The 15,418-nt window shown below is 47.7% G+C and overlaps 1 protein-coding gene across 1 annotated transcript in view; it reads right to left on the minus strand.

The window, feature by feature from the left end:
- The window catches only part of slc23a2 (solute carrier family 23 member 2), a 51,985-nt gene that overhangs the window by 15,900 nt on the left and 20,667 nt on the right, over positions 1-15,418 (minus strand). Inside the window, exons 4-6 of the mRNA XM_055662197.1 lie at positions 10,186-10,302; positions 6,252-6,409; positions 1,178-1,266 (exon numbers count right to left, since the gene is read on the minus strand). Of these exons, the coding sequence (XP_055518172.1) occupies positions 1,178-1,266; positions 6,252-6,409; positions 10,186-10,302 (364 nt within the window). The remainder of the gene's footprint in view (positions 1-1,177; positions 1,267-6,251; positions 6,410-10,185; positions 10,303-15,418) is intronic.

Below are 15,418 nucleotides of genomic sequence, written 5' to 3' on the forward strand. Positions count from 1 at the left end.
AGTTGACTGGTTACATGCCACAATGGTACAGAAAGCATAATCCCGCCTCACTCTCGACAACCATGTGTTATTGAGTGGCAAATGCACTGCCTATGGGTGAGTGTGCAGTCATTAACCAGAGAGCTATACCATACTCCACTCCAATCCTGTCGGCTCAATGATTCCTGAATGAGAGAGACTTTGTGGCCTGAACATTGTGCTTCCACATGGCATACCACACCAGCCGAGACTCCACCTTGAGACTGTCAGCATTGCTGTGCCACTGTAGAAGTGCATTGGGGAAACCAAAGTCTTGCACCCCTCTCCTGGATGGCAAATGATGCAGATCTACTACCATTAGCATAGAGGGAGAGAGGGAACGAGGGAGGGAGGGGAGAGTTACAGTGGAAAAGAATTGGGCTGCTTATAAGTTCCTCTTAACTAGAGTTCCAAGGATGGTTGGCAAATCACCAGCCAAGTCCATAGGGTAGAGTTGTTGCCATTCAGCGCTTGTAGTGCCGGAGACCCGGGTTCAATCCCAACTACGGGTGCTGTCTGTATGGAGTTTGTACGTTCTACCCTTAATCCCATGGGTTTTCTCTGAGATCTTCGGTTTCCTCCCACACTCCAAAGGCGTACAGGTATGTGGGTAAATTGGCTTGGCAAATATAAAAATCGTTCTTAGTGTGCGTGCGTAGAATAGTGTTAATTGCAGGGATCGCTGGTCGGCGCGGACCCGGTGGGCCGAAGGGTCTGTTTCCGTGCTGTATCTCTAAACTAAAGGATGAGAAGATGGCAGAATGAGAATGGAGTGAGTAGGGGAGAGGGGGTGGGGAAAAGGGAAAAGGCAGAGATTGGTGTGGTCGAGCAAGAGGGAGAAAGGAAGAGACAGGATTAGAAAAAGAAAATGGGAGAATGAGAGAGAAGCAAGAAGCGGAAAAGAAATTGAACTTTTTCACTGCACCAGTTAACGTTACACAAGGAAATGAAATGCAGTTGCAAATCCTTTTACGTTTCATCTCCAAACATATTAACGTCTGCACTGTGGCCAACGGGATCGCTCTCAGTCAAAACATTGAACCTGTTGCCCTGCCCTGGTCAAACAATGACAGCTCTGGGACTGGGCCAAGCCAGCACTTCCTTTCCCCTTCCCTGACAGCTACGCCCATGATCGGATCAGCTGAAGGACATTCCCTACCTGTGTTGTTGCATTTCCATTTATCCAAGGCCAAAATAGCACGAGCAGGAGCCAGGAAAGCAAAGGCGCTGGCCTGGAACAAGGGCAGCCTGAGGAACACACAAGCAGAAACCTGTTATAAGAGGAACACGGCGTTGACGATTCTCCCGCTGGATTTGTGTCATTGGGAGCTCGGTCAGGACCTGATGGGCCAGGCTGTGTGCTGCAACGGCTATACAAGTAAAAGCTCAGTACAGAATTCAAAATGATACCAATTGCATGCAACATTCAGTGTAAAAATGTTTAGCAAAATAACCATGATCAGTAGGACTATAGGAAACAATGGATAAAATGGGTCCCTTCAAGTGCTGAGACAGCAAATAGTTTACTCCAGTGGGGAAGAATGACACAGTGGCACAATGGTAGAGTTGCTGTCGTACAGCTCCAGAGACCATGGTTCGATCCTGACGACGGGTGGTGTCTGTACGGAGTTTGTACATTTTCCCTGTGACCGTGTGGGTTTTCTATGGGTGCTCCTGTTTCCTCCCACATTCCAAAAACGTGCAGTTTTGTAGGTTAATTGGCTTTGCAAATTGTCCATAGTGTGTAGGATAGAACTAGTGTATTACGTGTAGGGATGAACGGCAGATGCTGGTTTAAACTGAAGAGAAAACACAAAATGCTGGAGTAACTCAGTGGGACAGGCAGCATCTCTGGAGAGGAATGAATGGGTGATGTTTTGGGCCGAAACCCTTCTTCAGACTGAAAGTCACGGAAAACGAGAGGTATAGATGGTGAAGTAAACGGATATAGAACAAACGACTGAAAGATATACAAAAAAGTAACAATGATACTTTACGTATTTACGTATTTACTAGAATGTTGCCTGGGTTTCAGCAACTAAGTTACAGAGAAAGGTTGAACAAGTTAGGGCTTTATTCTTTGGAGTGCAGAAGGTTAAGGGGGGACTTGATAGAGGTTTTTTAAAATGATGAGAGGGATAGACAGAGTTGACGTGGAAAAGCTTTTCCCACTGAGAGTAGGGAAGATTCAAACAAGGGGACATGACATGAGAATTAAGGGACTGAAGTTTAGGGGTAACATGAGGGGGAACATCTTTACTCAGAGAGTGGTAGTTTGTGGAATGGGCTTCCAGCGGAAGTGGTGGAGGCAGGTTCGATTTTATCATTCAAAAATAAATTGGATAGTTATATGGATGGGAAGGGAATGGAGGGTTATTGTCTGAGCGCAGGTATATGGGACTAGGGGAGATTATGTGTTCGGCACGGACTAGAAGGGTCGAGATGGCCTGTTTCCGTGCTGTAATTGTTATATGGTTATATGGTTATATGATAAAGGAAGCAGGCCATTGTTAGCTGTTTGCTAGGTGAGAATGAGAAGCTGGTGCGACTTGAGTGCTGGAGGGATGGAGTGAGAGGGAATGCAGGGATTACTTGAAGTTAGAGAAATTAATATCCATCTAGTGTGTTAAGTTAATTTGACTTTGATAAAAATTGTAAATTGTCCTAATCTGTAGGATAGTGCTAGTGTACGGGGATCAATGGTTGGCGCAGACTCGGAGGTCCGGTTTCCACACTGTATCTTGAAAAGTTTAAGCCCCCGTCCCTTTGTATAGATCAGTGGTTCCCAACGTGGGGCATACGCCCCACAGGGGGGCAATTTGATTTTCAAGGGGGGCAATTTCCACCTAATGTTTTTTTCTTTTTTTTTACAATTTTTTAGTAATTTCTTGCTCAGAACTTTAACTGTCTTTTGTTTATTTCATTTTTCTTTTTCATGGATGCCATGTTCTTTTGAAGCTTGTTTAAACCAAGGTATTGGCGTTTTAAGCTTCTTCAGCTGAAACGGAGTTCACTTTTTAAATGATAAGAATTATATATCACCACAAGGGGGACATCAGGGGGGGGGCATCAGGATTTTAGAGGCGATTAGGTGGGGCATGGCCAAAAAAAGGTTAGGAACCACTGGTATAGACAGTGGTCAGAATCGAAGTGAAATCTCCATGAACTATTTGTTCAAGAGTTGGACGTAGAGATAACAAACGCCATGCGTAAGGTAATTGATTGGCACAATGTGACTAGACTCAAACATGATTTAAAAAAATACAGACTTGAACTCTGACATACATCGGAAAATATATGGGTAATTTTACACTTTACAAAAAACAGAAGCACTTTGTAAGACAAACAACAAGCCAAAGATCTTCACTTCCTGGGCAAGATAAGATAGAAGATTATTAACTAGTTAAGGTCAAACACTATAGAACACACATTGTGGTGCATTGTGTGTGTGGCACTAAAGCTAAAGCCCAGATTTTTTCCAAGTAACCACTTCCTTTATGCTTTGTGTTGAACACACAGATACAGTGAGCACCAGCTGGACTGAGAGGAAACGACACTCGATGTTTATTGCTGATTACCAGACAATTCCAAAGCCAAGTAAACGGGGGCATGAACATCGCCTTCTCCCAATTCTGTTAGTCCTTGCTGTCTCCTCCCCTTCCTCAGCTCCCCTGCTGTCTCCTCCCACCCTCCAGCCTTCCGGCTACTCCTCCTTTTCCCTTTCTTGTCCCCACCCACCCCCACCCCTGATCAGTCTGAAGAAGGGTTTCGGCCCGAAACGTTGCCTATTTCCTTCGCTCCTTAGATGCTGCTGCACCCGCTGAGTTTCTCCAGCTTTTCTGTGTAACCCTAAATAATCCAGTCATTCATTACTGGATCACCATTTTGTTTAGTGTCAACTGTATCTAAAACACTCCCTCTGCAATTATCTACAGTGGAACAGTGACGTCTTGTTATGCCTTCACAAATGTATAACCACCTCTAAAATGCAATTTAAAGACAATTATTCAAGGTTAGATGGATTGAACCGATTGAAAGATACTGCACGGAAAGGTGGCTTTCGACACACCTCACTGAGCACTGATCCCCCTTCACATGAGTCCTATCTTATCCCACTCTTGCATCCACACCCTACACACTAAGGGGAAACCTACAGAGACCCGTTAACCTACAAGCCCGCGCGTCTTTAGGAAGTGGGTGGAAACCGGAGCACCCGGAGGAAGCACGTAGAGAAGATACAAATTTCACGCAAACGGCACCCGAAGTCAGGATCGAACCCCAGTTCCCCGGCACTGTGAGGCAGCAGCTCTACCACCGACACCCCTGTGTCACATGCATACATGTTAAGGAAAGGCACACAATTCTGTGGAGGGTTCGCAAGGTTACTCTTTAAAACCTACAAGATTTTAAATGATGAGAGGCATAGATAGGGTAGCTGGTCAAAAATGTTTTCCAAGGATGGAAAAGTCAAATAATAGAGGGCATTGCTTTAAGGCTAGAGGGGCAAAGTTTAAAGGAGATGTGTGGGGCAAGTTTTTTTTTACTCAGAGGGTGGTGAGTGTCTGGAGTGGTGGTTGACGAGGATATGTTAGTGGTATTTAATAGACCTTTGGACAGGCATATGGTTATACAGGGAATGGAGTGACATTGATAATATGTAGTTATGTGATGGTCTTGGCACCATTTTCAGCACAGACATGTTCTATTTGGATTCTTTGTTTATCTAAACAAATGCCACTGGTGCTCAGTTTTGGTTGACAACGCGTGTGTGGGCGGCCACGATGGCAGGGAGGTAGAGTTGCTACCTTACAGCGCTCGCAGCATCAGAGACCCGGGTTCGATCCCGACAACGGGTGCTGTCTGTACGGAGTTTGTACGTTCTCCCTGTGACCTGCGTGGGTTTTCTCCGAGATCTTCGGCTTCCTCCCACACTGCAAAGACGTGCAGGTTCGGAGGTTGGTGTATGCGTAAATTGTCCCTAGTACGTGCAGGATAGTGTTAGTGTGCGGGGAACGCTGGTCGGTGCAGACTCGGTGGGCCGAAGGGCCTGCTTCCGTGCTGTATCTCTAAACTAAACTAAAGCACAAGGAAAAACCTTGGGATGCCTTACGAAATATAAATCGAGTGGCGTTGCGAAATGAAGTCAAAAGTAATCAACGAGAGTTAAGGGAGCTTTCCCTTCAGCATGAGCTGTGTTTGAAACAAGGTCAATACAAGGCTTTAATCGGCTGTGCCACCCAGAGGGTCTCTCCAGGGATTAGCAGTTGTTATTCACATTTTTTTATACCACATTGATCTCATCTCACAAGGTACAATGATCCACCTCCAACGGAGACAGAGAGAGCAAATCATGGGAACACATTTCTCCGGGAATGGCCTGCCATTATTCAGTGCTTCCATATCATCGGCTGAATCATGGGATTCCCTGCCTTGTGTGGTAGGGACCGAAGCAGTCACAGGCAGACACTGGCTGCCACATTCCAGGGCAGCTAACTAATCGATGCCTCACAGTTTCTCTTGCTCTCTCTTTTGTTGATCTAACACATTAGATGGGGCTTGCATTTCTTGCATTTCTATAGAGCCCGTCAAGGCCTTGGGAAGTCTCCAGTTGCTTTTCAGCCAATGAAGAACTTTGAAAGTGCACGTCCTATGCACCCATGGGTTGGAACATAGAACAGCCCAGCACGTGAACGGGCCGGAGGTCAGATGGGCCGGCGCCGGGTGCCAGAGGTCGGTCGAGAATGAGCCGCCGAGGGAACAAAGAGGGACCCAGGCGTCAGGCTGAAGCGGACTCTGCTCCCGGGTGGTACTAGAGAGGGCACCCTGGGGAGGAATTCCGGGACAGCTGGGGGAGGGGGGGGGGGGGGGGGGGGGGGGGGGGGTGCGGAATGCATCCTTGACAAGTATGGGGATATAGATGTATAATAGTATATACTTAATATTGAAGAATATTTGTATTATGGTGGCGGGTTTCTTTTTGATTTATTTTGTACTGTACATATTATTGTAAATAATTTAATTTTTTTTTTTTTTTTTAAATAAGTGGGGGGGGGTGTAACACTGACCCGGCGTCTTTGCATACATTGTGTGTGGCATGCAAGAGAAAGAATTTCACTGCGACATATTACAGGTGATCTATTATCACGGTCATGGTCATGGTCAACGGCAGAAGGACCTCGGTCTCGAAGGCTGCATTGTAGACGTCACCAGGTTTGTGTTTGGCAAAGGCCTACCTGCACCCGAACGTGGTTTGCATCAGGGTGGTCAAGCCCACGCAGAAGAAGATGGTCCCAATCAGTTGGCTGGTGGCCCATTGATCATAGCCGACACACATGGCTTCCGCCAGCAGGAAGGGCACAGCGATGGTCCCACTGAAGCAGGTCAGGTAGTGCTGGGGACAAACAAGGAGGGAAAGAGAAGCGGAGGTCAAACTCACGGATCGCAGTCTGGAAATACTCAAACCGAGCGGCCCACCCCAACAGTATCACAAATGCCAAGCGGATATGCATAGCTGTCTCTGCATGGGCGAGGGGAGCAAGCAGTGTCTGTAGGATTATAGAGGGCTTCTGCCACCCAACAAAAAGCAGAAGACACCAGAAGTCTAAAATAAAACAGAAAATATTGATAAATACGCACGAGGATAGGCGGCATCTATGGAGAGAAAAACAGCGTTAATATTATGTTAATGGCCTTTCCTCAGAACAGAGTATAGATACAAATTAAATATGTATCAAGGTGCAGAGCACCTATTGACACCAGTTCTCTGTTAACCCACTCATATCCACCCTAGCATTCGGGACAATTCACTGAGGCCATTTAACCTACAATCTTGCACGTTTTTGCGATGTGGGACGAAACCTGAGCACCTGGAGGAAAACCCACTTGGTCACAGGGAGAACATGCAAACTCCAGACAGGCAGCACCTGAGGTCAGATTGGAACCCGGATCTCTGATGCTGTGAGAGGCAGCAGCTCCATGCTCTGATGTTTATTGCAGTGTTTTGCACCTCACCGTTTCAGTGTTTAATTGCCTCTCCCTCCGTTGCTGCCAATCACAAGCTGTGTAAGAAGGAACTGCAGATGCTGGTTTACACCGAAGATGGGACACAAAATGCTGGAGCAAATCAAAGAGTCAGTCAACATCTCCGGAGAAAGGGAAGAGGTGATGTTTCAGGTCGAGACCCTTCATCAGACCCGGGTCTCAATCGGAAATGCCCCCTGGTCTTTTTCTCCAGAGATGCAGCCTCACCCCGAGTTACTCCAGCATATCATGTCTAATCGCTGCATATACTCCCTCCATTGAAGTCACAAGCCTTCATTGTCCTCTCCCAGCAAACGCCACCATCTCCAATTTCAATCAGCCTCTCCTGTTCTCTGTCCCAACACAGACACTCTTTGCTCTCCCGTCCTTTGCACCTTAAAATGTCTTTGATTTCTAACTTTATGCTGCCCTGGTTAAATGGCTGTTGAGCTCACCCACTTCACATCATCGTTGGCTCCAAGCCCAGTGTGGTTTCCTTGGAGCCTGTTTAAGCCCCCACAGAAGGATCCCTTTTCAAAAGGAACATCAAGAGAGAAACCTTGAAAGGCCTCGGAACTCTTTGAAAGCTGGTGGCTGCATCAAGTCCTTGAGGAAAGGAAGGCTCCCACAACAGGCAGGCAAGTAAACAAAGCCGGCAGTATTGAAACAATAAAGCCCTGTGGGGAAAAAGCCTGCTCTCTCAACTTGCCCTTCCCACTCCCACCTGTGTGACTCGACCATCAGCTGGCCATCGAAGCCGGCTGCCCCAGTGAGAAGGGGGTACGCAACAGCAAGGAGGCTCCACAGTCCACACTCATAGACCATAGAACATCATCGTAACCAGCCCTTCGTGCACTAGGTATGTGGCCAATGTGATACCAATCTCAACTAGCTTAGAGATATCGAGTGGAAACAGGCCCTTCGGCCCACCACGCCGTAGACTAGTTCTACATTGTCTCACCTGTACAATCCACACACTGAGGACAATTTGACAGAAGCCAACTAACCTACCAACCTGCACGTTTTTGGCGGGTGGGAGGAAACCGGAGCACTCGGAGAAAACCCACGCGGTCACAAGGGGAAAATGTACAAACTCCGTGCAGACAGCACCCCTTGTCAGGATCGACCCCGGATCTGTGATGCTGTAAGGCAGCAACTCTACCACTGTGTTGCCCCCCTACTAATCTCATCTGCCTCAATCCGTTGCATATCCATGCGACTATCAAAAAGCCGTTTAAATGGCGCTATCTTTATGCATTATTTGACCCCACAAATGAGCAGGGCAGAGGGAGAGATGCAAAAGAACATTGAGGAACCCGTCCTTCATTTCCAACTAAAGGGAACTTAGGGAACTCTGAGCAGACAAGATGCCCAATCGGGAACACCAGTCCTCTTTGCTTTGAGATCTGGAACGGTCTGCGTCTCTCTTTATTTTCCCGACGCTGTGTATGTTCAACATTTCAGCTGTGATTTAATTTTCCCCTTTTAGCGTTGCCCAGGTTACACATTTAACCAGACTGAGCCAGCGAGCAGGTTAATGATACGCTCTCTAGTAAACAGCGGCAGCATCTCTCCTCCGCCACTCTCTGCTGCTCAACTTGGCTCCCCTTGTTCAGCCTCCGTCGAGTCCTTGGTCAGCAAAGACATTCGGAGGGTGTAATCAACCTCACACCAACGATGTGGCAGTCAAGCCACAGCCTGAACTCTGGTCCTTCTCCTCCTCGCTTCACCAGTTCTTATGCTGCAAGATTGGACTTTGACTTATCAATGAGGTAACAAACTGGTGCCAGTGAACACTAACATCAGCCGAGGGGAACATTGCATTCTCTCTCTCTCTCTCCCTCTCTTTGAGGCAGCACGGTGGCACTCAGTAGAGTTGCTGCCTCACCGTGTCAGATACCCAGGTACTGGTACTGTCTGTGTGGAGTTTGTACGTTCTCCCTGCAACCTGCGTGGGTTTTCTCAGGTTCTCCGGTTTCCTCCCACATTTCAAAGGCGTGCAAGTTTGTAGGTTAATTGGCTTCTGTAAATTGCCCCTAGTGTGTAGGATGCAAAAGTGAGATAACATGGAACTGGTGCATGGGTGATCGTTGGTCAGTGTGGACATGTTGGGCCGAAGGGCCTGTTTCTACACTGTATCTCTAAACTAAAATTCCTCCGCCACACCATATTCCAGTTCCATCCTATCTCTTCAAGTAACCCCGGCATTCCCTCCCCCTCCATCTCTCCCTCACCTAAGTCGTACCAGCTTCCCGTTTTCACCCAACAAACAGCTACCAATGGCCTGCTTCCTTGAACAGCGTTACGTTTTTGCATATCATTCATTCATTGTTCTGTATCTCTCTGCATCATCGCCCCATATCTCCCATTTCCCTTTCCCGTGACTTTCAGTCTGAAGAAGGGTCCCGACCCGAAACGTCACCAGCCAACGTTGCCTGTCCCGCTGAGTTATTCCAGCTTTTTGCGTCTATCTTCGGTTTAAAACCAGCATCTGCAGTCCCTTCCTACACATCCAGCCTATATCTCAACTGGAGAGCATTTGAAAGCAATGATAAAGACACAAAAGCTGGAGTAACTGAGTGGGTCAGGCAGCATCTCTGGAGAAAGTGGATGGGTGACGTTTCGGATTGGGACACTTCTTCACCTGAAACAGAAATGTCACCTATACATTTTCTCCCGAGATGCTGCCTGACCCGCTCAGTTACTCCAGCATTGTGTGTCTATCTTTAGTAAAAAACCAGCATCTGCGGTTCCTTTTTAATTAGTCTTTGAAGGCAACCACATTACCCAAAACCCTGTTCGTTTTGTGAAAGCAAGGAATTGCAGTTGCTGATTTATGTAAAAAGAACACAAAGTGCTGGAGTCACTTAGCAGACCAGGCAGCATCCCAGGAGGAGGTGGATAGGTGACGTGTCAGATATTAACCAGCGTGTGCAGTTCTTTGTCTCCACACAGTCCCAGATCCCAGATTCAACTTGGAAACCTTTGTAATCCATGCAGGTGATGAGTGGACCGCTAGGTTAGATGGGGTTAGCCCAGTAAATTCACTCCACAGATGGAGCCTCTTTTATTGTGCCTCAAAACCCGATGCTCAGCCGTGACCCAGCTCCCAGCTAAACGGAGGGCTGTGGGTTTCCTCTCACTCACCTGTAGTCCCAGGAATATGCAGAGGTACCAGGGTGGAACATCCTCAATGGAGTAGATCATGTCCATTTGTCGGGGTTCCGGGCATTCCTTGCTGCTGGAGGCATCAGTGAGGGAAGCCTGCCAAAACAAAAAGGATGAAATGTCAACCATCAAAGACATAGGAGCAGAATTAGGCCATTCAGTCCATCAAGTCTACTCTGTCATTCAATCAAGGCAGATCTATTTTCCCCTCTCGATCATTTTCTCCTGCCTCTTACACCCCCCCACCGTAGCCAGCACCAGAGGCCAGAGTTCGATCCTGACAAGGGGTGCTGTCTGTTCGGAGTTTCCACGTTCTCCCTGTGACCACGTGGGTTTTCTCCAGGTGCTTCGGTTTCCTCCAACATTCTGAAGATGTGCAGGTCTGGAGTGTGCAAGATGGAATGAGTGTAGAGGTGATCGCCGGTCGGCATGGACCTGATGGGTGGAAGGGGCTTTTCCCACGCCATGTCTCTAAACTAAACTAAACTCCTCCTCACCCAACTGCAGCAGGACACAATTATTTTCATTTCTGCAAATGTACGTGAAAGTAATTGCACATCGTAATGGCGGCACAGAGTGTCTTGCTGGGCCAGTTCACAGGACAACGGAAATCTCTGGAGACTTTGTGCCCCACCCAAGGTTTCCGTGCGGTTCCCGGAGGTTGCAGGTGGTTGCCGGAGGTTGCAGGTAGTGGAAGCAGATAGGGAGACTGACAAAAACCTCTGGGAACCAGAGGGCAACCCTTTACGCTCAGAAGATGGTGGATATATAGGAGCTGCCAGAGGAGGTAATCGAGGCAAGCACAATAACAGCATTTAAAAATGCACATAGACAGAAACATGGATAGGAAACGGTTTAGAGGGATATGGACCAAATGCAGGCTATTGGGACAAGCATAGATGGGGCATCTTGGTCGGTATGGATGAGTTGAGCCTGTTTTCGTGTTGTACGACTCTAGGACTCTTTCCTAAGTACAGCCGGCACATCTGGCTGTGTGCTCTGACACGGAACCGACACGTCAAGGGAGGTCCAGATGTAACACATCTGCTGCCCCGCTGTACAAGGGAGGGCTGATGTGGGAGCAGCCGTTCCATTCTGATGACCTTGCAAATAGATCAGACGTCAAGGGCGAAACTGGTTCCTGGAGCAGACTCCCCTCCCCAATCTAAAGTACAAATGGGATCGCTGAATGGGATCGCTGTGTGGGAACGAGCCCAGTGCAGATAAATGCTTTCCTTATCTTACCTTGTATAACTGCAATAGAAAGCATACTGACGAGTTGCATCACAGGTTGGTTTGGGAACAGTTCTGGCCAAGACCACAAGCAATTGTAGAGAATTGGAGACATAGCCCAGTCTAATCACACAGACCGGACTTGCCACCATTCACACCACCTACACTTCAAACTCCCTTGGAAAAGCAGCCAACATAATCATCAACTTATCCCACTCTGGTCATTCCTTCTTCTCGCTGTTGCAGACCGGCAGAAGGTACAGAGGCTTAATAACGCATCCCCCCCCCCCCCCCCCAGACTATAGGGTGAAATGTCTCCCAGGGTGGAAATGTCGAGGACCAGAGGGATCAACTTTAAGGCAAGAGAGGCAAAGATTGAAGGGGGTGTGTGGGGCAAGTTTGTTTTTGTAGACACAGAGAGGGGTGGGAGACGGGAATGTTCTGTTGGAGTCGTGATCAAGGAAGATAAGTGGCTTTTAGATAGGCATGTGGACATGCAGGGAAGGGAGGGATATGGACAAAGTGCTGGCAAAGGAGACTGGTTTAACTTGGCATTTATATCCAGCACGGACACAGTGGGCCGAAAGGCCTGTTCCTGCACTGTGCTCTTCTATGTTCTACATAGAGGTAAAAACTCTATTGATCCGGTACACAGGGCATCACATGTGCCAGGCCACCAGATCTTGCAGACTAGAAGTGATATTTTATCAATACTTAATTAGTTAACTTTCCTTAACAAATGTCATACGGTTGGTCAGTATAAAGGGGCGATCGAGGCGTGGTGGAGGGGTGACGTTAACGACTGGGGTACAAGTGAGAGCACAAGACACAGAGGATATTACCTGGCACGCTCGCTGCTGAGCCATTACGATTTCGAACGGCTGGATAATGAATAATGGGTTTTATTGCAGTCGGTTACTCCTACACTGATGCTGCGGAGTATTGGAGCGTTCACACACATCCATTTGTCACAGTCTAATGTGAACTAAACTGAAAGCAGCAACGTACAAAGTTGCAACAGTAAAACATATGACGCAAGATAAATGTAACCCACAATGACCCTAAAGTAGCAACTGAAGTCCAACAGCAAAGACATGCCAGCCACAAACCAACACGTACACACACACACTGACATTAGTGCTTGATTCCAAAATTAATTTGTTTGCTCGGATTCAAGTATGCCAGCTGCAGGAATTGAACTCCAGATGTTTAATCCTGGCCTCGGGACCAATAAGTTAACCTGTTTGCTGACGTGCTCCTGCAGTTCACCAGAGGCCGTCAGAGGGAGGGGAGGGGGGGGTGAAGAGCTTGCAAGCACTTCCAGGTTCAGTAGTCTGGCCATTCACCCGACAATGCAAATCCTGGACGCAGTGAATCATTGCAGAAGTTTCTAACTCAACAATGCAAAGGTTATAGCTGCAGAACTTATAAAACCTTAAATTAAAACCACTGACAGGTCACTCGGCCTCCTCATCTGAAGGTGGGCCGGCACAGAGGCTCACGCCGCCCGAGGCCTAGGTTCGATCCCGACCTCGGGTGCTGTGTGGAGTTTGCACGTTCTCCCTATGCACGTGGGGGTTCCCTCCGGGTGCTCTGGCTTCCTCCCACATACCGAAGACGTGCAGGTGTGTAGGGTTATTTGGCCTCTGTAAAATTACCACTATCGTGCAGGGAATGGAGGAGAAAATGGGACAACAGAGGACTAGTGTGAACGGGTGATCGATACTCGGCCTGGACCTGGTGGGCCTGTTTCCGAGCTGAATCTCTAAAACTAACATTTTAATATCCTCTGTAAAATTGTTCCCAGTTTGTATGCAGTGGATGAGAAAGTGGCATAACATAGAACTAGTGTAAACGGGTAATCAATGGACGGTGGACCGAAGGGCCTCGTTTCCATGCTGTATCTATAAACTAAACTAAACCTTCTGCCATTGACAATGGGCGAGAACACCTCAAGGATTAGAGGAACACTCCCAGAACGGTTGGCCAACATTTTAAATCCTTCTTGGCAACCAAATGCATGAGTGATTCGGATTAAATGTTTGTCTTGCAAGTGGCAAAGTTTGAAGTTATAGAGAACTGTTTCACTAACAAAGTGTTCAACGACAAAAAATGTGTGCCATTGAAATCTTTGTAAGCTGAAGACACGTCCCGCAAAAGCAAGAGCACATTGTTGCAGTAAATGGAGCATTCATTGCGCAAGGAATGCCCGTGTCAGCAAAAAGCAAGGGGAACGCACAAAGGACAGGAGATAAAACAATAAATAACATTGGTTGGCATTTACACAATATCTTCAATGTCGTGAAATATCAAAGGCGCATGTAATGAGTCACCAAGGGAAAATTCCACAAAACATGAAAGCAGAGTAAAGAAGCTGGGTTTTAAAAAACACCTTAAACGCAAGAGCAAGAAGTAGAGAGACGTTGGAAACTAGGATTAAAAAGTCTACAACGGAAGCTGGCGGCTTTGCAGATGTTCAAGGAGTCAAGGTAATCAACTGGAGGCTTCTGCTCTGGAATCTCTATGTGGTACAGTGAAGCTGGTACATCTACTGATAGCCAGTATGTCTATGGTATCTCAAGGTGGTACAATGTAGGTGGTACTTCTACTGGTAACTCTAGATGGCACAGTGTAGGTGGGACATCTACTGGTAACTCTAGATGGTGCAGTGTAGGTGGGACATCTACTGGCATCTCTAGGTGGTACATCTATTGGTATCTCTAGATGGTGCAGTGCAGGTGGTGCACCTTCTGGTAGGCGGTACATCTTCTGGTTTCTCTAGGTGATACAGTCCTGATGTCCATTGCTGTCTGTATGGAGTTTGCATGCTTTCTCGGTGACTTTGAGAGATTCATTTGGATGCCCTGGATTTCCCTTCCCCTCCCCATATCCTAAAGATGGGCGGGTAGGCAGGTAAACAGGCTGCTGTAAATTGCCCTCAAGTGTAAACGCAAGTGTATGAATGGGGGAGGGGGAAGAGGAGAAGGCATTGAATGGAAATTGGGGAGACCAAAAGATGGGAATAACACAGCACTGGGACAAATAATTCATTGACGATCAGCATGGACTCGGTGGGCCGAAGGGCCTATTGCCATGCTGTATATCTCTTTATGTATTCATGTCATTGGGCACAAGATTAGTGTAGCTGGGACGTTGGCTGGTGCGAGCAAGTTGGGCCGAAGGGCCTATTTCCACACTGTATCACTCGATGACTCCAGGTCTCTCAGTTGGACAAGGGGCCAGAGATGACATTTGCCCCATGTTCTACCGACGTGCTTCCTCACAGCTACCAGCAACTGATTGGGCCTCAGATACAAAACATCTCACTGTCGAAACAAGGAACTGCAGATGCTGGTTTACAGAAAACGACACAAAGTGCTGGAGTAACTCGACTCGGGCCAGGCAGCATCTCTGGAGAACGTGGGACAGGCGACACTTTGGGTCGGGACCCGTCCTAACCCTAGGAGATGTAGGAGGGGGAGGAAAGCTGGAAGAGAGGAGAGGCAGGACAGGGCGCGGCAGGGAAAAGGTGGACGCAGGTGAGGGAGGGGGAGGTTTGAGAGGCAGTTGGTTGGAACAAAGACCAGATAGTAAAGCAGGTGTGAGGCAGGTAAATTGAAGAGCTGCAAATTGTGAAGCCAGAGGAAGGAACGGTGAGTCCAGGTGGGGCACAGGTGTGCTTTGCTAATACTGTTAAATCAGGCTGGAATGGCAGCGGGGGTCTGTGTGTACGCAGAGACCCAGCAGCTACTGTGGTAACGTGAAGAGCTGCTTGTTATCTTGCCCTTTGCCCGACCAACAGGTGAAATCAGGTGAAGGCACTGGAAGAGACTTCCATGGTGCTCGTGAACACAAAGAGTTGCTTGATGCAGTATCCAGCTGCTTCAGTACATAGCCCACCTTGTGCACGAGAAACAGATTGAGGCAGTTCGCCAAGAAACGTCTCGTCAACAAGGACTAAAGGTTCCAAGGGAAACAG

This window comes from Leucoraja erinacea, chromosome 35, assembly GCF_028641065.1.
Source record: "Leucoraja erinacea ecotype New England chromosome 35, Leri_hhj_1, whole genome shotgun sequence".
Classification (NCBI taxonomy): domain Eukaryota; kingdom Metazoa; phylum Chordata; class Chondrichthyes; order Rajiformes; family Rajidae; genus Leucoraja; species Leucoraja erinaceus.